We start from the raw sequence: 24,471 nt of genomic DNA on the forward strand, positions 1-24,471 counted from the left end.
ATCTATTGCCATTAACAGGAATCGAACCCTCGACCTTCGGATTGACGGGCTGCAACATTACCTATAGTGCTATAGCTTTGTCCAGGCTGAGGTTGTCTGTTGAAGATAAAAGTGAACCAGTGAAAGCAGCCGATCTACAAGCTCAGAAACACGTTGCTATCTGAAAAGTTTTGAGATTGTAGATCGGCTATTTTCAGAATGAAGTATGTCATACATTGCAAAAACATACCCTCTCAAATAAGTATTTCAGGTTACGTTTAACAATTGCACATGTATTAATTGACACAATCATGTTGTGTGCAATGCAACTTTAATGAAGTCTACATCAAGTGGGGCTTGAACTGGTAACCTTCAGGTTGTGAGGCACACGTTTAAGGGAGAAGCCATTGGACCAACATACAAGAACCTGTGAAAAAGGAGATCACACAGATGATACAGTTTCACGCAAATAGCTGAAAAATCCTGGGTTTAAGTGTTTTTCAAACTGCTCAAAATTGCGGACAATCTAAGGGCGGAGCTTACTGGTCAACGTGATACATGTGTTCCTCATGAGTCAAGGCACATGTGTAAGCAGGTTTAATGGCTGTCGGCCAAACGAGGCATGACTTTTGCCTGTTTAAAGTTTGCACTTTCAAAAAATCGCTATAGCGCCCCCCTTTGACCAATTGGAGTAAGATTGGTTTCAGTAATATTTGGAATGACCCTCAACATTAACGCAAAGTTTCAAAGAAATGTGAGTCTGCATGTATGTGTTAGGGGCAGATGAATAATTGTCATAAAACTGCAATATTCATTGGCTCATTAAAGCTTCATTTTTTCACTTATGGAAAAATCTTGCTGCTTGTTTGTCGGCATAGGTCCAAAGTTCATGTTTCGTGCAGATTACTCAAAAATCCCAGGAGGAGATAGGTTTTAACTGTTTTTCATATAATTCAAAATGGTGGGAGATCTAAAGGTCAGAGGTCAAAAGTCAGAAGGTTAAAGTTGTTCATCATGAGTAGACGCATGTGTGTATTGAAGTTTTATGGCTGTAGGTCAAACAGGGCATGAGTTGTACCTGTTCAAAGTTGGCATTTTCAATTGAGTGCTATAGCGCCACCTTTTGACGAAAGATTGTGAGATTTATTTCTTGATAGTTTTTCATGACCATCTACCATATGGCCGAGTTTCGTAAAAAGCGACAGCACGGTTCAGCCAGAACTGCGAAAAGTGGCAGAAGAAACAGAATAAAGGGAATACTAAAACAGGTCCAGAGCTGAGCTCTGGCCCCGTAAAAAATAGCTCTAATTTAACTTCCCTTCATACTGAACTGAAAAGCTTAAAGGGATATTTCACTTTCAAAAAAACTTGTTGTCATTTTATCGTCTACTCAGGCCTTTGTGAACCCCCCAGACAATTTTTAAGTTGCTCGATTCAGTATTTAGATATTTGATATTCATTTTATCAGACACGCCCCCTTCCTATACAAACCCATTGTAACTTCAAACTCCATTTTAACCATGTTAGATTCATCAAAAACACCCGTCCTTGGTTCTGGTGACTCACCCTGCCCTCCTAATATGCGAGGGGGCCGTGTTTTTTCAATTACTTTTTTCATTTATTTTAAATCTTTTTTGGGGAAAATTAAAAAAATAAAATACAATAAAAAAATTTAATAAAATAAATGAAAAAAAGAATCGGAAAAACACGGCCCCCTCACGCATTAGGAGGGCAGGGTGAGTCACCAGAACCAAGGACGGGTGTTTTTGATGAATCTAACATGGTTAAAATGGAGTTTGAAGTTACAATGGGTTTGTATAGGAAGGGGGCGTGTCTGATAAAATGAATATCAAATCTCTAAATACTGAATCGAGCAACTTAAAAATTGTCTGGGGGGTTCACAAAGGCCTGAGTAGACGATAAAATGACCAAAAGTTTTTTTGAAAGTGAAATATCCCTTTAACTAAATCAAACACACCGGCAGTCCCCTTCTGATTGGATTAACTCAAATGATCAATTAAGTGACTCAATAAACATTATACCCAAATACCTGATACTGACATCATCAGCATCATGGCCAGTATCATGGTTAGGGTTTTTTTTTTTATTTTTTTTTTACTTAAAATTTTTATCCCACGATTTTGTAACCCTATTTTTTACACCCAGTGCCAATTATCTATGTAATCCTGGGCACTACCTTCCCTCTGCCAACCTAGGGAGGCCAAGGCCGAGCTCATGCCTCCTTCAATGCATGAGAGCCAACTGACCTTCTTGTCACCTGACAGGGGAGAGTTTCCCTGGTTGGACGTAGCGCGTGGAAGGAACACGTTATTCCAACCAGTTCCCTTCCCCTCCATCAGGCGCCCCGGCTGGCCAGGGGGAGGCAGTATAGTGACCAGGATTACTGCATGTTTTTGTGAGGGTACCTACCCTAGGAGAAAAACATTTTCAATATTTTTCAAATATTTTTAAATAACAGATGTACAAGCACGCAGCGCGGCACGAAGTGACACACAGATCAGCTATGACATTATAAAGTATGACATCTTGTAAGATGCTGAGCAGAGGTCAGAGGTCACTATGTTATATTACATTAAAGTGTGTTCACACTGCAGGACCCATAGCTGGTCTCAGGACCACTGACCAGGGACCCTCAGGGTTCCTTGAGAGGGTTCCAAATGGACTCTTACAGGTGTGTAACTCAGAGGTATGAGGGCCCTTGAACCCAATCCAACAGAGAGTTTGAAATAATCAAGGCATTCATAGGTCTCACATCACAAGCTGTGAGTAAAGAGCAGTAAAGACGGCATATATACTGTGTGTGTGTGTGTGTGTGTGTGTGTGTGTGTGTGTGTGTGTGTGTGTGTGTGTGTGTGTGTGTGTGTGTGTGTGTGTGTGTGTGTGTGTGTGTGTGTGTGTCACACACAGTTATTTTACTGTACTATGGTCTTCATGCTCGCTGAACTGTCCTGTTAGCTGTTTTTCTTTTCGTAGTCACTTAAATGAGATGGGAGACTAGCTGTTACTGATGTGTAATCTAATGGGACTGCATACCTAATGAAAGTCTGACTCTAGAAACATGATCTGAAGTCCAGTTTCACTCTCATTCTTTTACAGTCTCTATGCTTTCATGCAATGCGCGGTGCCCTTTAAGTGTTACGACAGTACTGACTTACGGACGTTTTTACGACAGCCGTTCCTTCTCACGTTGGTAGGAGAAAGCGCGGGTCAGATGGTTGTTGCCTGTGTGAGAAACATCAAGTGACTCTAAAGTATCTTCTGTGAGACTCTATTCTGTTAGGTGAGCACTGAACATGTTGATTTAAGAGCTGTAACATTATCTTATCTGTCATATGATATTAGCCTTAGATCAAGAAGACTATCGTAGATGTATTTGATCGATTTGGACATTTTTATATCCACGAGTCTTAGCCCCCCCCCCCCAGTTTGTCGTGGAATGTCACCAGCAAAGCCCGTATTTCTCCTAACATGTACAAAATTAAAAATATAAGTTGCTTGCCCCAAATGTTAACTAGGTGTCCGTTGTGTTTGTGCAATGTATTAGTCCATATTGTTCAATAAAGAAGTGTTTTAATTCCGTCTGTGGCCGAACGACATTCTCCCCCCTAGTTTACTTCCTGTTTACATTGAGTGTAATTCCGGCTTTCACCGGATGCGCCCCATCACTAACTTCCTCCAGAATCGGCCACAGACGGAATTAAAACACTGAATTGAACAATATGGACTAATACATTACACAAACACTCCGGACACCTAGTTAACATTTGGGGCAAACGGGTAAGCACCTTATATTTTGCATTTGTATACATCAACGATAGTCTTGATCTAAGGCTAATATGCTAATATGTTGTTTGATTTATGGTCAGAGTTTTACAACTACATGAAGGTTTATTATCATCAACTTTGGCCAGTAGTTGTACAAAGTAGCTTACCTATATATATATATATATATATATATATATATATATATATATATATATATATATATATATATATATATATATATATATATAATCTTTGTGTGATATGAATAACTATTGAGTTGTGTGTTTGCCTGGAGGGAGTGATACTTGACACTTATTAAACCATTAGTTTGATCTAAGTGTGATACCAGTAACCTGTAAGCTGATTGTATGACGTTCTGTATAGTAGTTGTGTATATCTGTCTGTCTCTTATATGTCATCATGATTTGTGTGCATGGGGATCTCATCTTAAACAAGCTCAGTGCTTAATGAGTCTCCCAGTTTAGTAGACATTGTATGATAATTTTTTGTACTTCCATGTACTGATTTTCTCATGTCTTACTAAATAAAGTACATCAATCAATCAATGAAAACAAACCATATTGTCCCAGTTCTGTAGAAATAAACACAATGCTTGTCCTGTCAGTATATAATCAATGGCTTTCACAAAAATCCACTTTTGTCATGTTATGACAGACTTACTGCCAGTAATAATCTCTGAATCTGCAGTATTGCATTTTTATAAAGTGTTGTTCTTTTTACCCGCTTAGCGAAAGCTGCGGGTCTATGAAGAGGCAGACCTATGACTCATCATTCGACAAATTTGCATTCGACAGATAAATTTGCATTCGACAGATTTGTTCGACAGATTTGCGTCATTGGCTGTCGTTTAAGCCAATGGGATACTTTCCCATACTCTGAACGGGCGACCTCGTCCTCCCAAGCTATGGGACTATGCAGTCCTCCGAGCGCTAGCCGAATTTGGCTAATAGTTAGCTTGTATGATGTTACTAACTAACTGTTTTTAGCCAAGCGCGCTAATGTCCGCTCCCCATTAGTTATCGACGCAATTCGCGTTATTACTCTCGTAATTTTCATGTATTGTACATCCCAAAATAAAATTTATTAACCATGTTATGGTGCTGTAATGACTTTATATTTTCTCAACATAATACTGTCTTTCACACGGTCCTTGGAAAAGAGGATCACTTCCGCCATTTTCTTCTTCGTTGGTGTAAACAATGACACGGTTGCCAGATTTTGAAAGAAAAATAAGCAACCAGGTCAATGAAAACAAGCCCAAAGACTTAAGTGACTATTAGGCTACATGAGCACTTCAAACCTATATGCATCGGCTATTTGATAATAGACGACTTGGCAATAGCCGATCTACAAGCTCACAACAAAATAATAACAAATAACAAGCAACTACCTACATTTACAAGCAACTTCACAGAAAACAAGGTCCCTTGTAATTAGTATACATGGCAACACTAGTACGAGTACTTTTCCCACCACTGTTGCTGCTTTTAACATGACTGCCCTGTTTACACATGAATGAATACACACTACAACCAAGGTTACTGTAGCAACATTTTTCATGTAAGGTATGACGCTAAAATCAGCTGCATTTCATCAGAAAAAAGCAGATCTACAAGCTCACAACGCATCGCCGCCTTGTGAGCTTGTAGATCTGCTATTTTTTATTATGACGTTTTATTGAATACTTCATTTACAAAAGACATTAATGAAACCAAATGGACCCATTTGGGTTTTTCTTTCATGTAAGCCAGTAGTGAAAAGGGCAAACTTGCAGTTATGCATTACAACTCAAGCCTAGCTGTTTCAAACAGTGAAATCAAAAGACAAGTTGTGAGCTTCACTTTTATAAAGGGTTAGGGTTACATTGCAGTATTGATACTTTTACTTAAGTAAAACATTACAGTACTTTTTCCACCACTGTTGATGTTTTTAACATGACTGCCCTTACGCTACCTGTATTCTATGGACTCACTTCGTTCATTGTGAAAATAGTTTCTTTCTTTCATACATAAATGAATACTAACTGGTCACCACCGGTCTTTTGTCCAGGCACAATGCATACAACACTATCAACCAGTCCTCCTGGGTGTGTGTGTGTGTGTGTCTTCATTTTTGTTGTTCATACATTTCTAAGTGAAACACTGTAGTTTTGACTTGGGTAAGGGTAGGCTACATTATGAAGTAACTATATCAGCTGGTGAAAATAGCAGGTCTGTGAAATTGTAGATCAATTATTTTCACTATCATTGATATTGTACACACACACACACACACACACACACACACACACACACACACACACACACACACACACACACACACACACACTTTATATTGGTAGCCAACCAATGAACCTCTGTGGAGTTATTTTTGTTGCATTCGAATGGCTGAGATTTTATTTTAATGACAACTTTTACATTTTGTACTGCAGATTGGGGCAAAAATAGCCTGCCGCAAGCGGGTATATTATGACTTTGTCATTTCTTGTTTTTGCTGTGTTTTACACCTACACAATGGTAGAGTAACCAAGTAACTGAATTTACTCAGTACTGTATTCAAGTACAATGTTGAGGTACCTTGAGTATGTTCAGTTCTCTATACAGTACATCTACTTCTCTAAATCTCAGAGGAGAATATTATGCTTTTAATTCCACTGCAGTCATTTAAAAACGTTATTTACAACCTTCTTTGCATATTGAATTATTTATACGTATTATTACAATACATACACTAACCAATTAAAACCTATTTTATACTTGGGATATTGAAAAATAGCCGATTTACAAGCTCTCAATGTGCCGCTTGGAGTTGTGAGCTTGTAGATCTGCTATTTTTGTTGTGAAATGGGACATTCTGCATAATGAGCACTGCAAGTATATTTTGCTGCCAATATTTTTTTACTTTTACTCAAGTAAAAGTTGAAGCATTTTTTACTTACTTTTTACTTGTGACAGTATTTCTACATTGTGGTACTGCTACTTTTACTCTTAACTTGTTAGTTTCAAGGCCCACTATGACTCTTGAGAGTGTACAAATGGAACCAAAAGGACCCTTACAGGTCCATTTGGTTCCTCTCAGAGTTACAGACCTGTAAGGGTCCATTTGGTAACCCCTCAAGTAACCCAGAGGTATGCAATACTGTATTTGTTTATACATTTCTTTAATGAAGGCTGATTTATTTCTGTATTTTCAAATCTAAGAATGGTTAATGGGAAGAATTAAGGAATCAGACCGTTGAGATAATTATGTCCACAGGCAAAACACGTGGAGTGAAGCTTTAAAGTTATTGCACTGACAGCATGTTCAGGTTTCAGTACTCAGGGTTTTTGCATGGGTTAAGTAGACTCCCTCCGTCTCTATTGTTTCCTGTCTATACTAATTATATAGGAAATAAAAGACTGTCCTGACTGGCCGTACGTTACATGAGTATTACTGTGTGTGTGTGTGTGTGTGTGTGTGTGTGCTTTGCAACAGGTCTGTGGAGGTGTGTCAAAGCTCCGCCCCCCGTCAGACTCATCTGAGACGATTAGATTGACCTTCAGATCAAACACATCTTCCAGTGAGGAGGACAGACTGTCTTTCCACATCAGCTACAGGAGGGAATACTGACCCAGACCACTGGAACCTGCTGCTGACTCTGTCAGCTGAATGGACTTTAACAACAACCATGATTCACAGTGAAAGTAAACTTCAGGGAACATTCTAGAGGAGGAAGTGTTACAGTACCACTACTGACTGATTAATTTATTGTATTGAGCAGTGTGTTTGTAGCTTCACTCAGAGACTAAATGGCTTCCACGTCATCTCTTCCAGAAGAGGATTTGTCCTGTCCTGTGTGTCGTGACATCTTTAAAGATCCTGTTCTCCTGTCATGTAGCCACAGCTTCTGTAATGCTTGCCTGCAGGAATGGTGGAGACGGAAGGAAATAAAGGAATGTCCAGTTTGTAAGGAAATACATTCAACAGATCATCTACCCCGTAACCTGGCTCTGAAGAACCTGTGTGAGGCCTTCATACAGGAGAGACAGAGAGCTTCAAAACGTAAGAGAACTTCATCAGTGTCTGAGGATCTCTGCAGTCTGCATACTGAGAAACTCAAACTGTTCTGTCTGGAATGTCAACAGCCAGTGTGTGTTATCTGTCGCGATTCTAAAAAACACACCAACCACATTTTCAGACCCATCGATGAAGCTGCTCTGGATCACAAGGAGGAAGTCCAGAAATCACTGAAGCCTTTACAGGAGAAACTGGAGGTCTTTAATGAAGTTAAAAAGAAAAGTGACCGAACAGCAGAACACATTAAGGTCCAGGCCTGGCAGACAGAGATGCAGATTAAAGACCAGTTTAAGAAGCTTCACCAGTCTCTACAAGAGGAAGAGGAGGCCAGCATCACTGCACTGAGGGAGGAAGAGCAGGAGAAGAGTCAGATGATGAAGGAGAAGATTGAGGGTCTGAACAGAGACATATTAACCCTTTCAAACAACATCAGAGCCATAGAGGAGGAGCTGAGAGCTGAACACCTCTCATTCCTGCAGAACTACAAGACCACAATGGAAAGAGTCCAGCTCAGACTGCAGGACCCACAGCTGATCTCAGGATCACTGATAGATGTCACCAAACACCTGAGCAACCTGACCTTCAGAGTCTGGAACAAGATGAAGGGCATTGTCTCCTACACTCCTGTCATTCTGGACCCCAACACTGCCTTTCCAGTATACACCCTGTCTGATGATCTGACCAGTGTGAGACCTGGAGAATGGCAGCAGCTTCCTGACAACCCAGAGAGGTTTGACCACTATGGCTATGTCCTGGGTTCTGAGGGCTTTAACTCAGGGACTCACAGCTGGGATGTTGAGGTTGGAGACAACACAAACTGGGAAGTGGGTCTGTTAGCAGAGTCTTACCAGAGGAAGGGAGACAGAAGGGGTCAACGGTGGAGAATAAGGTCATATCAAGGTCAATACACAGCAGGCTCCCCACCAGGGTCATTCACTGATCTCTCATTGAACCAGAAACCTCAGAGGATCAGAGTCCAGCTGGACTGGGATGAAGGAAAGCTGTCATTCTCTGATCCTGATACTAACACACACATACACACCTTCACACATACTTTCACTGAAACTCTCATTCCATGCATTTGCACTGGTGATGATACTGTCCCTCTGAGAATATTACCAGGGAAGATCAGTGTAACTGTGGAACAATGCAGTTAGACATGATGAGATGATGATGAGTCTACAAGGGGGAATATATTACTCAGTTTAGCAGAATATGTGATTATGTTGTGGTCAATGACAGTATGGGGTCATATACAAGACCTTACATGGTCTGTGCCCGCCCCCCCTAAGGGAATTCATTAAAAGGAAGCCTGAAAGAGGAATCAGTACCAGAGCAACCACTCGAGGAGATTGTGAAGTGCCGCACCGGCAAACAACCTTCGGTCAAAATGTCCTCTCAGTACAGGGTTGTGTAGCATGGAATGGCCTTCCTCTACATATAAGGGATTGTGCTACATTTCCATCTTTTAAATTCAATGTGAAAAGATGGTTGCTTGAAAACCAAAGCTGCAACCATTTGTGATCATATTTTAGGTTTTTTTTAGGCTATGTGATGTAATGTAATTGTATTTCACCGTTTGTCTGTTTTCTGATGTTATTGTTTTTCTGTTTTTATGTTTTGTGTGAGGACTGCGGATGAAAATTAGCATCTTTGCTAAATCCGGTGTATTTACGTTCATGTGACGTTCATTAATATGCTCTGTCCTGTCTAAATAAACAAATAAAGTAAAAAGTAAAGTAAAAGTCACATTAACAAGTGTTTCCTAAAGCATTGGTTCTCAAACCTTTTCATGTCGAGGACCCCCAAATTGATATGTATTTGGCCGTGGATCCCCATATCCACAAATATTTCCGTCCCCTAGAAAAATGACTTTGAAGATGTCACAAGAAACAAACCATCATGATTCCCCAACCACATTTAAATCTGACCTAAAAACATGGCTGTTCTCAAAATGTAATTGGACTCCCTCAGTGACCTCCACTGAAGGACCCCAGTGTGAGTTAATATACATAGTTACTGTCCACTACTGTTCAATAGTTTAAGAGTAAATGTACTTAGTTACTGTCCACTACTGTTCAATGGTTTAAGAGTAAATGTACTTAGTTACTGTCCACTACTGTTCAATGGTTTAAGAGTAAATGTATTTAGTTACTGTCCACTACTGTTCAATGGTTTAAGAGTAAATGTACTTAGTTACTGTCCACTACTGTTCAATGGTTTAAGAGTAAATGTATTTAGTTACTGTCTACTACTGTTCAATGGTTTAAGAGTAAATGTACTTAGTTACTGTCCACCACTGTTCATGGTTTTAAGTACTGCACATTGGCTCTGATAGGATCCAACTGCAAGATTAATAGAATGGCTATTTGTCTTATTATGCAGAATGCCTGATTAATGTGCAATAATTCATATTTTACATACAAAAGGTATTTCAGGGCTCAGCAAAGTCATATCTTCTGATTTCCTCAGAAATACAACCTTTACCATTTATAATTTAGGCATTTAGCTCCAGAGCGACTAATTATCATGTTGTGATTCTCTCCCTGTTCCCTGACAGCTACATTAGTCTTCACTTTTTGTTCTGTTCTGATCCTTGACTTTAATATGGATTAAATCTTGTGAACGCTGAATTCTTGCCTGAGCGTTTCTGTGTTGTCCTGTCTGAGTCACTGAACGTTATAAAGAGTTAATATTTACAACAAATGTGTTCACTATCCTGGTTAAATAAGTTTTATTGTGAAATATTATATCTTGAGTAAAACTAATTCCCTTGATGTTATCCCTCCTCTATAATGACTGTCAGTAACATCACATTATTTTTTTATCAAACAAAGACATTCGTACTTTTCAAACTGATTATGCAGGGCATTTAACTTTGATAAATAGCCTACATTTTGTTACAAATTTAGTAATTCATAATTCAAGTACATTCTGTATTCAGATATGACTTATTCATATTACGTTCTGATCTGCCTAGTGACAGACAAGACTTTGGTGTCAACTTGGCCACAGGCATAACTTCATAATGTCATTCAATTAATGTATTAGCTGTTGAAAAAGTTGACAACGTTAAGTCAAGGGCCAAGTGACTAAAAAACTAACTGACTTACCAGAAAACAGCAGAAATATATGAATATGTCCTGTTGCTACTGTTAAAGTTCACTTTAAAAGAGTTGACATTATTTATTTCTATATTGTACAGATCAGTTTAATTGTCTTAAGATGAAAGGCAGAGTGACAAGACTAGTGATGATGTCACCAAGAGACACATACTGGAGCTGCTCCATAGATGGTTAATGGAACATTATGATATAATAATGGAACATTAGAACATTATGATATAATAATGGAACATTAGAACACTATGATATAATAATGGAACATTACAACACTATGATATAATAATGGAACAATATAGAATCCATTCATAGTGATTTAGCTATGAACTCAGAGCAGTAAGGCTAAGTAAATACATTCAAGCTAAACTCATGTGGATGTAATATTAACAATTCTATGAGCCACACAGTTCAGTGTCAAATGGACATCAGCTCATATAAAGTGTTAATGTTCTGATATCCAGTTTAGGGAGACTGTTTGAGACACGATTCAGTATCATTTGAATAGAACAATATACATGTTTTGGTGTGTATTTTGCATGTAATCACGGCCCCCATATAAATATAACTGTGGGTGTACTGTGTAACATAGATTCAGATTCAGTGTGTTGGAACAGTTTTATGGTCTGTCAATGCTCCTCCCTTTGCCTGAGTCATCTGACAAAAAAACAGGAAACATTCCTCAGTGATGACACGCTCTCACACACATGGAGAGACAGACAATACGATTCACTTTCAAACACAACTTCCAGGAGGGAGGACAGACTGTCTTTCCACATCAGCTACAGGAGGGAATACTGACCCAGACCACTGGAACCTGCTGCTGACTCTGTCAGCTGAATGGACTTTAACAACAACCACGATTCACAGTGAAAGTAAACTTCAGGGAACATTCTAGAGGAGGAAGTGTTACCACCACTGACTGACTTCCTGTATTGAGCAGAGTGTTTGTAGCTTCACTCAGAGACTAAATGGCTTCCACATCGTCTCCTCCGGAAGAGGATTATTCCTGTCCTGTGTGTCATGACATCTTTAAAGATCCTGTTGTCCTGTCATGTAGCCACAGCTTCTGTAATGCTTGTCTGCATGAATGGTGGAGAGAGAAGAGAGTAAAACAGTGTCCATTGTGTAAGGAAAAACATTCAATAGATCATCTACCCCGTAACCTGGCTCTGAAGAACCTGTGTGAGGCCTTCATACAGGAGAGACAGAGAGCTTCAAAACGTAAGAGAACTTCATCAGGGTCTGAGGATATCTGCAGTCTGCATGCTGAGAAACTCAAACTGTTCTGTCTGGAATGTCAACAGCCAGTGTGTGTTGTGTGTCGAGATTCTAAAAAACACACCAACCACAGTTTCAGACCCATCGATGAAGCTGCTCTGGATCACAAGGAGGAAGTCCAGAAATCATTGAAGCCTTTACAGGAGAAACTGGAGGTATTTAATAAAGTTAAAAAGAAAAGTGACCGAACAGCAAAACACATTAAGGTCCAGGCCCGACACACAGAAAGGCAGATTAAGAAACAATTTAAAAAGCTTCATCGGTTTCTAGAAGAGGAAGAGGAGGCCAGCATCACTGCACTGAGGGATGAAGAGCAGCAGAAGAGTCAGATGATGAAGGAGAAGATTGAGGGTCTGAACAGAGACATATTAACCCTTTCAAACAACATCAGAGCCATAGAGGAGGAGCTGAAAGCTGAACACATCTCATTCCTGCAGAACTACAAGACCACAATGGAAAGAGTCCAGTTCACACTGCAGGACCCACAGCCGGTCTCAGGACCTCTGATACATGAGGCCAAACACCTGAACAACCTGACCTTCAGAGTCTGGAACAAGATGAAGGGCATTGTCTCCTACACTCCTGTCATTCTGGACCCCAACACTGCCCATCCATCATACACCCTGTCTGATGATCTGACCAGTGTGAGAGATGGAGAGAATCAGCAGCTTCCTGACAACCCAGAGAGGTTTGACCACTATGGCTATGTCCTGGGTTCTGAGGGCTTTAACTCAGGCACTCACAGCTGGGATGTTGAGGTTGGAGACAATGCAGACTGGGAAGTGGGTGTATTAGCAGAGTCTTACCAGAGGAAGGGAGACAGAGGGGGTCAGAACTGGAGAATAAGGTTATATGAAGGTAAATACACAGCACGCTCCTCATCAGGGTCAGTCACTCACTCATTGAAGCAGAATCCTCAGAGGATCAGAGTCCAGCTGGACTGGAATGAAGGAAAGTTGTCATTCTCTGATCCTGATACTAACACACACATACACACCTTCACACACACTTTCACTGACACACTCTTTCCATTCATTTACACTGGTCGTACATGTACTCTGAAGATGTTACCAGGGAAGGTCAGGGTAACTGTGGATGATGTAGTTAGACATGATGATGATGATCTTTAAGGGTGTTTTATAGAATCTATAATAGCATATGATTGTGTTGTTGTCAATCAACACTAGCAAGTGTTTCCTAATGCAACATTCTGATCAATGACGTCATCAAAATGTCCACATTGTGAATGTGTGATGATGTCATGTTATTATGGATATCATCTATTGTTTTTGGTCAATAATAAATCATTAGAATGAGGCTGGTAACAATAATATTCTTTTCATTTAATCTATTATACAAGTAAAAAAAATCTGTGTTTAAAAACGTTGACCCTTATGATCAAAAGGACTGATTTACAGCCTGATTTACTGTCCTTTGATAACAAAAATGTAAAGAATAAATTAAAGAAGTGAAAAGGATGAATACAGTCAAACGGGTAGATAAGGAGAATGATGGAAATGAACAGGAAAACAAGACAATCAACTAAAAGTGTAAATACAATGTCAAAACAACGTTGAGTCAATCTGGTCGAGTTGTTTTTAACTGTACTGTGTTCTTCATGTTCGCTCAACTGTCCTTCTGTTTACTGTTTATTGTATTGTCTGATTTGTTTTGGTAAGGAATTTATTCCAAGATTGGAAATCTTTCTGCTAATATCCCCTGACTATTAGGGCTGAGGACAGAGTACAGCAACTTGCTATGGGCCTGGTCTTCAAGATACACCACAACATTGGGATCCCCCTGTATTTGTCAAAATACTTCCAAAATGTTAATGAAGTCCATGATCGTAACACCAGAGGCAGCTCCACAAATCATGTTCAACCCAGATTTGGCTCAACTAAGGGAATGAACTCGTTCTCATGCTATTCATCAAAAATGTGGAATGCCCTACCAAAAGGAGTAAAGGAGTGCAAAACCCTACTCACTTTCAAAACTGCCCTAAAGATACACCTTCAGGAGGCTGCAATTCGAAAATGGCCCCTGTCTAAGTCTTAACCTACCCCCCCTACCCCCCCCTCTTTCATTTTCTTCTTTTGTATATATTTTTTTCACTCTTCATACCAGTAACCTGTAAGCTGATTGTATGACATTCTGTATAGTAGTGTGTATATCTGTCTGTCTCTTATATGTCATCATGATTTGTGTGCATGTGGTTCTCATCTTAAACAAGCTAAGTGCTTAATGAGTCTTCCAGTTTAGTAGACCTTGTATTGTGAATTTGTACTTCCATGTACTGTTATTCTCATTTCTTACTAAATAAAAGTACATCAATCAATCAACCGATGACCAAAGGTATTCTGCTCTCATTGTCTGAACACAAAACAGGTAGCGAACAAGACCCGAAGAAAAACGCATAAGTTGACTGTTCAAAATGTGTTGTTCACAGTTTTCTGTCCAACTAGGTATTACTTTTGTAAAACTGAAATGCAAACTTAAAAAAGAGACATATCGCAAAAGGTACAAAGCATTGTTTTCAATGACTCAAAATAAAGTAGTCAGCACTCAGCACGTACGTACTGAATAAAATGTAAATAAGAAACATATGCATCTATGGAAATGAACAGATATTCCTTTAATTAGCATTACGTTAAACTAGGACAACAAATTACTTTAAACATTCTTACTACGAACATCATGAATTGACATAATTATATTTTTTTACCAAATGAACAGTTCAATGAGACAAAATAAACTTACAAGCGATGGACTTCTTAAGCACGAAAGCAGGAAAAGTCAAGACCGAGTTGTGTCTAAAGCTAGGCTTATATATAAACAATACATAATTGCTTATGGCTAACAGCTGTGTAATCTACATAATGTCATGTAACTAGCAGGCAATATAATGAATGCTTGGCAATAGGTAGGAAATAACTGCAATACCTGAAACAACCACTAGATGAATAACATGAAAATATTTCATTAATTCTGGTTTTGGTCAAAGATCTATAACATGTTTATATTTTTCTTTATCTTTTATAAATGTTTACATTAAATAGACCTGAAAAGGTTTGGGTACCGCTTTAGATTACCTATTTACATTTAAACAAGGATACAGGAAGAGTGGGCACCTAAACATTGTGGCCACCTCAATGTTAAATTGGCTATTTGCTTTACAAAATGTAAAAAACTGAAGGATTTGGAAAATGGTCTGAAGTAATGTAAGGTAGGAGACATGATCTGGACATGCTTGAACATTTAAGGCCTAATATGAGTAATATCTCTACAATTACAACAAATTGCTACAAAACCTGTGGCTAGCCAATCATTATGGACCAATGATTGGCTAGCAAACAAGTTGAAGGGTAAATTTAGGTATGATTATTATGTGCCTGCATGATCATACCGTAACATAATGTCAAGTATACATAGTTAAATATATTGAAATAATGAAAATAATGCCATCAAATACCATTTAACCAGACAACGTTCAACAGAATGGAATGTCAATATTTTATTATTTATAAGTCGGACATGTTACAGTCTTATGAAAAGTAACAACTGTGATCAGTCAGAAGAATATTCAGTGCATGTCATCACCACATTAAGATTCCTAGATTAATTTTTCCTCAAAGTAGGAATCCAAGGTTCATTTTTATTTAATGAGATGTGCCGAAAATAAGTGCTCTCTACCACATGGTTTTATCCAGAATAAAGCCACTTTAACGGCAGTCACCCCCTTTTTAAAGCACACATACACATACATATATGCTTATTAGGGGACCACAGCCTTCTAGCATTGTTAGTTCCCAGTGTGCCGTATGTATGTCTCGCTCCTGTCGGGGTTCGGTATTCTTTCTCATTTGCCTTTTTTTTCCTTGTATGTTTTTATTTAGTCTTGACAGGACAGCAGTATGGCATGGTATGGTCATTCTGATTTGATTTGATAAAAACGCCACTTTAACATGCCAAGGTATATACACATTTTTGACTGGATAAAAATGTGTATAGACCTTGAGTGTTTTTTTTAAACATTAACGATTGCAATTGACAAAGTAAAAAAAATAATAATAATCTCAACCAACCATGGCACATAATGGCTGAGCAACCTTTCTGGCCTCCAAACCCCTTAATATTCAAAATATCCTGCACAACCAAACAGAAACAATATTTTCACAAAGACTGCAAGTCCTTCAAGTCTCTGCAAGAGGAATCAAGCAACCAGCACCCCAATTTTCAACCCCTTTGTCCTAAAAGGCCAAATTTACAATCTCTTGCATTTCCTTTTCTCCTTTACACTTCTGCTTTAGTCAGACTTCTCCTTCTCTTTCATGTGTAGGAAGACGATGCTGAAGACAAACAGTCCTGCCATCATGGAGAAAACGCTGGCATAGTACGGGTAGGCTGAGGGGATGAAACGCTCGTACTGCGTGTGCTGCAGTGGACGCACGGACACCTATGGTGAAGAAAACCATAAATGGAAGTTAGTTTCTTGGTAGTCTGAACAAGGTTCTTTGATAAATATTACAGGTATTAATGCAGGCAAACAAAACTTGTAAAGCATAATCCATAATCTAAAACAAATGGGCACCTTCACTCTCCCTGCACTGGGATTAGATACATTTTGAATACTATGAAACATATATATTTAGTTTTTCTTTTCAATAATTTGAGGACATGTATGATTTGTTGACTTTTGTAATGTTTGAGGACATTGGGTTAAAATCTTTTTCAGATATTCAGAATCAAAATCATTAGAGCACATCTTTAGTACACAACACGTGCAAGAAATAGCAGTACTGGGGCAGTGGTATATTGATGATGAAATAGGTTCATGTACAGTATGTGGGTCAAATATTCTGTGTCAAGAAAGCCGCAAAATACAATAAAATTACATACATTTCTTTATAATCGACTAAATCAGTTAGTCTGATTAACCATTTACTCCTTACTTACTTTTCTTTATAATAAAAAAGTGTTATATAAATAAAGTTAATATTAGATCATGTACCTGAGTGGATGAGTAGAGGTGTGTAAATCCAAGCCTGTTGTAATCCACCTTGAACTGGAAGACTCCGTACACATCAGGCAGCGTGAACTGGACACTGTATTTGTCTCCTGTTGAAATGACATTTTAGCAAAGTCACATTGTGTAACTTTAGAAATGTATTCAATACTTTATAACTGTATTCAATGCGAAGGTCACGGAGATGTTGCATACTTATATTCTATCGATTAAGTGACTGTGTGTGTAGTTTGTAAAATTGTCACTGTCGGGCGGAAATCTTGTATGTACAGAACCGTTACTTTTCAGGAAATAGGAAAAAATAACCTGTGTTCCAATGGAGTCATTATTTAATTTAAAAATAGACTTAACCACTTTCAAAATGTTTGCAGGCTTACAACGCAACATGTTTAGAGCTTGTAGATTGGTTGAAATTGGTTGACACCCATGATATATCAAAACCAGAGTTCCATACCATTTCTCTTGAGGTATGTCCTGACGAAGGGGTCGATTCTCACAAACTCAAGCTGAATATCGTCTCCGTCGAAGGGAACCCACTTGCCGGCGGACAGCATCTCGATTACGATGCTGTACTCCTGTGTGAGGGAAGAGTTCTCCGTTTATTGGAAACTGAAGAAAAGCTCAGGATGACCACATTCAGATGAACAGAAAATCAATCAACAAATCTCTTCAGAGTATCGTCTTTTTGTAATTCACATTTGTATTTGGGGATTGACATAACACACAGATTAATTGATCGTCTTTACAACTTATGTTGTTGATGTAGTGCAGGGGTGCCCACACTTTTTTTGCAGTGAAAACTACTTTTAACATGACCAGCTCAACAAGATCTGCCAACCAAATTTATTTTATCCCATTGCTGAATATAGTTAAGAAAATTACGCTACCTGAGGGGGCTGTTAAAATGTTCATTTTTTTGGAATAGCAGTCGCAGGCGTTAGGCAAACACACTTGGAATGGTACAAAAATGTATTCCTCCCCTTCTGTATGGAGGTGGTAGGTTTTCGGCTTCCTTGCCATGCACATTTTTATATAACTTTGTAATGCTACTGATGTTTGCGTGCAACACTCTTGAATACAAATCGTTGCATTGTGGGTTTGCCTACTATAGAAGCCGCGAAGGAAGCTGACAGGCCGTTTTTCAAGCCAATCAAAACCTTAATTCAAGAAGCAGATGCCTGGAGGAGTTTTGTGATTATTCTTTTTTTTAGGGGCCTGCACTGCCCTTGTGATACGTAGGTCGATCGCGTTGCAGTCGTTCTCAAAGTGGGGTCCGGGGAGTGGACCCCCAGGTCCTCAGCTAAATTATTGATCGTTTAGGAACCCAATGGACCGTAACTCCAAGAGTGTACAAATGGAACCAAATGGACCCGTAGGTTCCATTTGTATACTCTCGTAGTCATGGGGGTCTGAAGACTAATGCATACCAAATTGGGTGTCCTTGAAATGAAAAGGTTTGAAAATCACTGGTGTATGGAACTCACCACCAGGTCGGTGATAGTATATGCTGCAGGGGGAGAGGTCTCTCCCACTGTATGATGGGTAACGGCTCCCACTCGGAGGACTCCAGACTCCTTAAACACCCAGCGTGACAGTGCCTCGGCCAGCTCCATGTTTCCTGTCTGCTCGTGCCTATCAAAAGATATTTGATCATATTTATCACCATAAGGAGGAGATAAGTATCCCAACCGTGACCATGTATGGCAACCCAAAACAGTCTTGATTGACTTTCATATAATCTGTGTCGATTAAGAGTCAAGTCAGTGTAAGTTGACATCCCGTAATCACTGTTGCAGTCTGACATGGCTTTACAGGCCCACATTCAACAAAGGAAACAAAAATCCCCTGTCCTAAGACAGACCTTTTAATTGCAATCCTTACATCTTTACCTGGTTGTAATAATTTGCTTGTTTTTATGGACTATGAAGTAATTTATAATTAGTATGGTTTTAAAAAAGTGGTACGCAAACAGTGAATTATCATCTTTGATATAGAGCTGATAAGAGCTGCTAGCCTTCTGAATTTCTGCTGGGGCATAAATGTTTTATCTCCATTGTAGATTAGTTTGATAATGGAGGAAAATGTAAACATTGCTGTAAAGGGGTTACATTAATTAATATCCAGATCCACTACAGGGTGCTTTTGTTCACTCGTTCAACTAAATAACATTCCTGTAAAATAACCTTATATCTGCAGGAAATGTTGAAAATAATCTCAGAAAAGACTGAAGTAGCCCGTTTTGAAAAATTCAACTCAAACACAACTTCAGGAATAGTACTCTTCACTGAGGGAATTATTTCAAACATCCAGCAGATGTTTCCAATGTATTTATGCTAGTAACACAGTATAAATGACATATTGCAACTTCAATAAAGTGCTATACAATTTTCATAATCATTATTATAGACACTGAAGGCAAAAGAATGGGACAGATAAGTATTGTGAGGAGCAGGTTCCACTGCAGAGTGGGAGAGAGGAGTCTTACCTTGGGGAGCCAGGCGTGGCCTTCTGCACTGGTGAGTTGAAGAAAGCATCGCTGAAGAAGTGCATTGATCCGCTGAAGACCACTCTGGCGTTGTTCCTGGCCTGGAGGCCAGCAATCAGCAGGGTGTTCTTGCCAACGGCATGGGGGTACTGTGGAGACCACCCACAAGTTAGTTAAGAGGCAAACTGCGTTTTAAATATGAATGCTTTTACACTTTAACACCAAATCCAGCTCCATTTAAGAATTAAAGACTTGACTAGTGCATTAAGTATTTATTTTATTATATTATTGTAGAAAATTACCCTGATTTCAAAATGACCATCACATTCTTTCCTTCTTCATAGAACTGTTCTACCTAGACACTTGGCAATATAATACTTTCCATGTATTCACAAGATTTTGGTAACATTTAAATGACTTTGGTGAATAGACAATGACATGTTTTGACGCCAGTATGGTTCTTCAACACAAGCTCAAGGTTTAAGATGAATGAAGTGTTGTGTTACTACCTGAGAGATGGGTCTGTCAGGGAAGAAGGAGTAGGAGGTAGAGGAGCCAGTGAGGATGTCAAGAACAAGAGGGTTCTCCGGATCTGCCACCATGCTGGAAAGGGGGGGGGGGGGTTAGCATGGTTTATTGGCAAACTCATTAGCACTGCTATAACATGACAATTTTTACACAGCAAAATCCTCTGTTCATTTCTTCTCCCTGGCTTTTAATTCTGTCTGATCGTAAAACCCTGGCCCTTACTTTTTTGGTTTAATTGTGTAATGCTGTCTTTATTATTTTTTTCCCTATTTTTTCATTTGTCTTCCGGTTTTCTGTATGCTTGTTTGTAATCTGCCCTTGTACAGCACACAAATGTAACCAAATAGAACCCATGTAAACATTTGGTTACATTTGTACTACACTCTCAGAGTCACAAATGGATAAATTAACACTCAGGATTATACCGTGTCATTTTTTTTTCAATACACTTACCCAACACCCTTGAAAAGAATTGGCTTCTCTGTGGGATTGCCGACAATGGTGGGGGCTTTCAGCAGGTTCTCTGGGTCAGCAACAACCAGGGTGTGCTGTAGAGAGGGATAAGGTTCAGTCAATGCTTTGGTACCGACCATTAATGCAGAACTTTTACTTTTAAATACATCATCCAAGACAAATCTGAAGCCGTGGTTTCATGTCGTCTGAGGATCAATCTGATGGCAGCAGAACCAAACGCACGCCACATTCTACCTACCTCGCCGGGATCGGACACATCGTAGTTGTGATGGTCGATGACGGCGGTCTTCTCTTCGTCAAACTCAATGCCGCACTCACTGCCCAGCTCCCTCAGAGGATCACCTACAGTACGGACGACAGGATGAGTAATACTACTGTACAGATCCAAAGAAGGTAACTTAATGTGTAATACAAATAATAGCCAACATCTTTCTACTATGGGCTGATAGAAACAAAAGTCTCTGCTCATATGCACGACCCATTCTGTCACCAATTGTGATATAGCCACACACATATACATTTCTCACATATCTAGTTGGATGTCACAACAGCAGCACAGCTCTTTGGATCACAATCTCATTCAGCTCAACAATTTGTTTGTATTGCGTATAGACTGAGGATCTTGAAGGGCTTTAAATCGGGCCTTAAATCTGGCCTTAAATCTAGCCCAAGCAACAGGAAACTAACCGATATCTGAGTTGGCAGCGACCAGGACATTGCCGCCACCATCGATGAAGGATGTGATGGTCTCTACGTTGATGTTGCCGCCAAAGTCTGAAAAGAAAGAGAGGAATACGGTCTTAAATACATCGTTGTATTAACAATTATTGCTATGTATAAAGTGAAGCTCAGAAAAGTTGATTTAGGGGTCTAAGGACATTTACCTTCAACTGATGGGCAGAAGAGGATCAAATGGTCATAAAGAAACTGGCCATATTTGATAAGAGACAGGGAGGGGTCGTCCGCTGTCTTGAATGATATGTCAAATCCACGGTCTGAAAAGGAAGACAAGATATCAGCTTTACAGGCCATCTCATCTACTTTTTGTACAACACCACTCACAGCATTGAGAACATACATATTAATGTCACTTGTTGTGCCTTGTTCTACAAATTGAATAACTATTCTGTAACAAAACCACACAGCTTAATGGCTATACACACACTAACACATGATACTATCAGAACTAACTTGTTACCTGCCACGGCACCTTGGCTCGACACTCCAACTGTGAGTCAATGATGTTCAGTGGTGGAAAAGAACTAAGTACCTTTACTTACAATTATGTATTTCAATTTTAAATTATTTATATATGTACTACCACATCTCAGAGACAAATATGGTCCATTTTACTCTATTGACAGCTTTAGTTACTTTGCAGATTTATTAATACAAACATAACATACATCAGTCCCACTTTTACCAGCTGCAACGTTAAAGTGATGAATCTATTCAGTGCATTAATAATTACAATCCAATAATATGATCGTGAAATGGGTAATTCTTCTGCATAATCATTTATTTTATGTATGGTAAGTACGAATACAGAACTTTCACTTGTAAACAGAGTACAGTATTTCTGAGTACTTCCAAATACAAGATTTCACTTTTGTGAAGAAGACTAATGATGGGAGAACTGGGCACGTTTGCAAAGTGGGCTTTGGGCAAATCTGTATATAGGTATAGGGCAACAACATGCATGTGCTAAACATTGTACACTGAATGCTAGCAACACACCTCTTTTTCCATGAGTTGATTAGAAACGGAAAAGGGGGATAGGCCCAGTTTTCCCCCTAAAACAGAGCCTAGTTGCCAGACTCCAGGTTTTCTTCAGAATATGTATGACACTGATTTACTATGACACATTAGGAGTCCCAGTAGAGCGGTTCTCAAACTTTATTTTTAAGGACCCCCATAACTCTGAATGTGTACAAATGGAACCAAATGGACCCCTGTACTCATGTTGGTTGTCCATTTGTACTCAAAAGTTACAGACTTGCAAAGGTCCATTGACATTCGGACCATATTCAAGCATCCCCGAAGGTCCCTCAACCCACTCTGATGACCACAGCACTTAGGGCTAGCTCTGTTAATATTTGGTCATATTTGTATGTCCATGGCAAAAATAAGATTTTTTACAAAAATGTCTACCACAAGCCGGCACGGCGATAAACCCTGCGTACATAGCATATAACATTATTATTATTTTATATAAAACAACAGTTAGCCTTTAGCTACCTGCCAGGCTGCGGAAGAAGATTGAATGGGTGTCTCGGATGTTCATGTTGTCCAGCAGGATGAGCGTCCTCCCGTCGGCCGAGGCTGAGCGCACCATGGCGGCCAGCACGACCAGTAGCACCACGCTGCTGCATCTCTTCACAGCCATGGTCCCTGTGCGTCTTTTGGACGGTAACAATAATGCAGCAGAACTGGACCGGCCCGTCTGAGAGACTGCTGTCAACGACGCCATTTTGCTGCAGACAGAAGTCGACGTCAGCTTTAGCAGCGGGCTACACACACTCTGACCCCGGCGTGCCAACCAATGACGTGCAAGAACGCGGCACTTCCCTGAGCGGCCGTTCAGCCAATCAAATGAAAGCTTTATTCTAACAATGTAGAACCACGAAGAGTGGGATAATAAAGACATACATTCAGTACCAAATTGGTACTGAATGAATTGGTACTACCAATATAATGAAAAGCTATTTTAAGAGTAAAAAGTTATTGCAAGAATCAAGAATCAATCTTTATTGTCACATCACATTACAACTAAGGTGGGTGAAAATCTTAGTTGTGCAGCAGGCTCATCATTGCAGTTAAAAGATATAGTCATCTCATAAAAAGAGAGAGGCATAAAGTGCATAGATGACTAATCTGCATAATACAATGAATGTGACTAAAGTGCATAATCAATAAGAGTCATGATTATGACTATACGTATATAAATGGAGTCCCTTTAAAACACATTTCAGTTCAGTCTGTGCAGTGTCACCAGACTTAGCTCTTGTTCAGCAGTCTAATTGCTGCTAGATAAAAACTGTTCAAGAGTCTGGTGGTATTGCCCTGATGCTCCTGTATCATAATGCCCGGCCGTGGATGCGGCAGCGGTTTGAACAGACTATGGCTGGGGTGGTAAATGTCCCTGATGATGCTTTCAGCCTTAGCCTTAGACAAAACGTCTCTCGTGTATATCCTGGTGCGGGGGAAACTCCCCTCCTCCTGTTCGCACCACTCTCTGCAGGAAAAATGTTTTTTTTTATCAATTTTAATTACAGTATATGATTAATGCACTACCAATGAAATGAAATCAAAAGCTATTTTGAGAGTAATCTCTCAAGACAGATTCAAACAAAGGGGAAAAATTCCCTTTTACAGAATGGGTTCCCAGATTGTTTTGAGAGTAAAATAAGATGGCAACATATTCCATAGTATCGCAAAGTCTGTGTTTGGAACAAATACATGTGATAAATGCAGTAGTACAATGTAATCAAAATGTACTTTGAGGGTAAAACGTTATGGCAAAATATTTTTATTTGCATTTCAAAGATGTACAAACAGGGCTATACGTACAATGATTCTGCCTATCTGTGGATTAGTTACAGTAGGTGTGGTATAATTTCACAATCATTTGCAGGAATGAACCAATATGTAAATAAATCTTTGCTAGTGACACATAAATAAATACATAACAGCAATACAAAAAATAAATCCAGAGGGAA

The 24,471-nt window shown here is 39.3% G+C and overlaps 2 protein-coding genes across 2 annotated transcripts; one reads left to right on the plus strand and one right to left on the minus strand.

The window, feature by feature from the left end:
* Positions 1-3,193: 3,193 nt before the first annotated feature.
* Positions 3,194-14,510, plus strand: LOC308096500 (uncharacterized protein). Its single transcript, XM_080443920.1, has 3 exons — positions 3,194-3,280; positions 7,261-8,975; positions 11,933-14,510. Exons 2-3 carry the CDS (start codon positions 7,575-7,577, stop codon positions 13,370-13,372), a joined length of 2,841 nt encoding a protein of 946 aa, XP_080300046.1. The 5' UTR covers positions 3,194-3,280; positions 7,261-7,574; the 3' UTR covers positions 13,373-14,510.
* Positions 14,511-15,732: 1,222 nt separating this feature from the next.
* ddost (dolichyl-diphosphooligosaccharide--protein glycosyltransferase subunit (non-catalytic)) lies at positions 15,733-23,258 on the minus strand. The gene is made up of 11 exons (XM_080444302.1): positions 22,991-23,258; positions 21,637-21,747; positions 21,440-21,526; positions 20,991-21,094; positions 20,732-20,826; positions 20,260-20,353; positions 19,751-19,899; positions 18,750-18,897; positions 17,720-17,840; positions 17,251-17,357; positions 15,733-16,695 (listed from the first exon to the last, which is right to left on the minus strand). Exons 1-11 carry the CDS (start codon positions 23,220-23,222, stop codon positions 16,546-16,548), a joined length of 1,398 nt encoding a protein of 465 aa, XP_080300428.1. The 5' UTR covers positions 23,223-23,258; the 3' UTR covers positions 15,733-16,545.
* Positions 23,259-24,471: the final 1,213 nt, after the last annotated feature.

This window comes from Gymnoscopelus braueri (assembly GCF_963280865.1).
Source record: "Gymnoscopelus braueri genome assembly, chromosome: 12".
NCBI lineage: Eukaryota > Metazoa > Chordata > Actinopteri > Myctophiformes > Myctophidae > Gymnoscopelus > Gymnoscopelus braueri.

What these genes read in the sequence shown, in the direction of transcription:
- LOC308096500 (XM_080443920.1), top strand. Translation starts at nt 7,575, where the DNA reads ATGGCTTCCACGTCATCTCTTCCAGAAGAGGATTTGTCCTGTCCTGTG. An exon ending in TATTACCAGGGAAGATCAGT is followed by an intron (nt 8,976 to 11,932) that starts GTAACTGTGGAA and finishes CTCAGAGACTAA; the next exon opens with ATGGCTTCCACATCGTCTCC.
- ddost (XM_080444302.1), bottom strand. Translation starts at nt 23,222, where the DNA reads ATGGCGTCGTTGACAGCAGTCTCTCAGACGGGCCGGTCCAGTTCTGCT. An exon ending in CTTCTTCCGCAGCCTGGCAG is followed by an intron (nt 21,748 to 22,990) that starts GTAGCTAAAGGC and finishes CTTCCTTTTCAG; the next exon opens with ACCGTGGATTTGACATATCA. An exon ending in CTGACAGACCCATCTCTCAG is followed by an intron (nt 19,900 to 20,259) that starts GTAGTAACACAA and finishes TGGTCTCCACAG; the next exon opens with TACCCCCATGCCGTTGGCAA.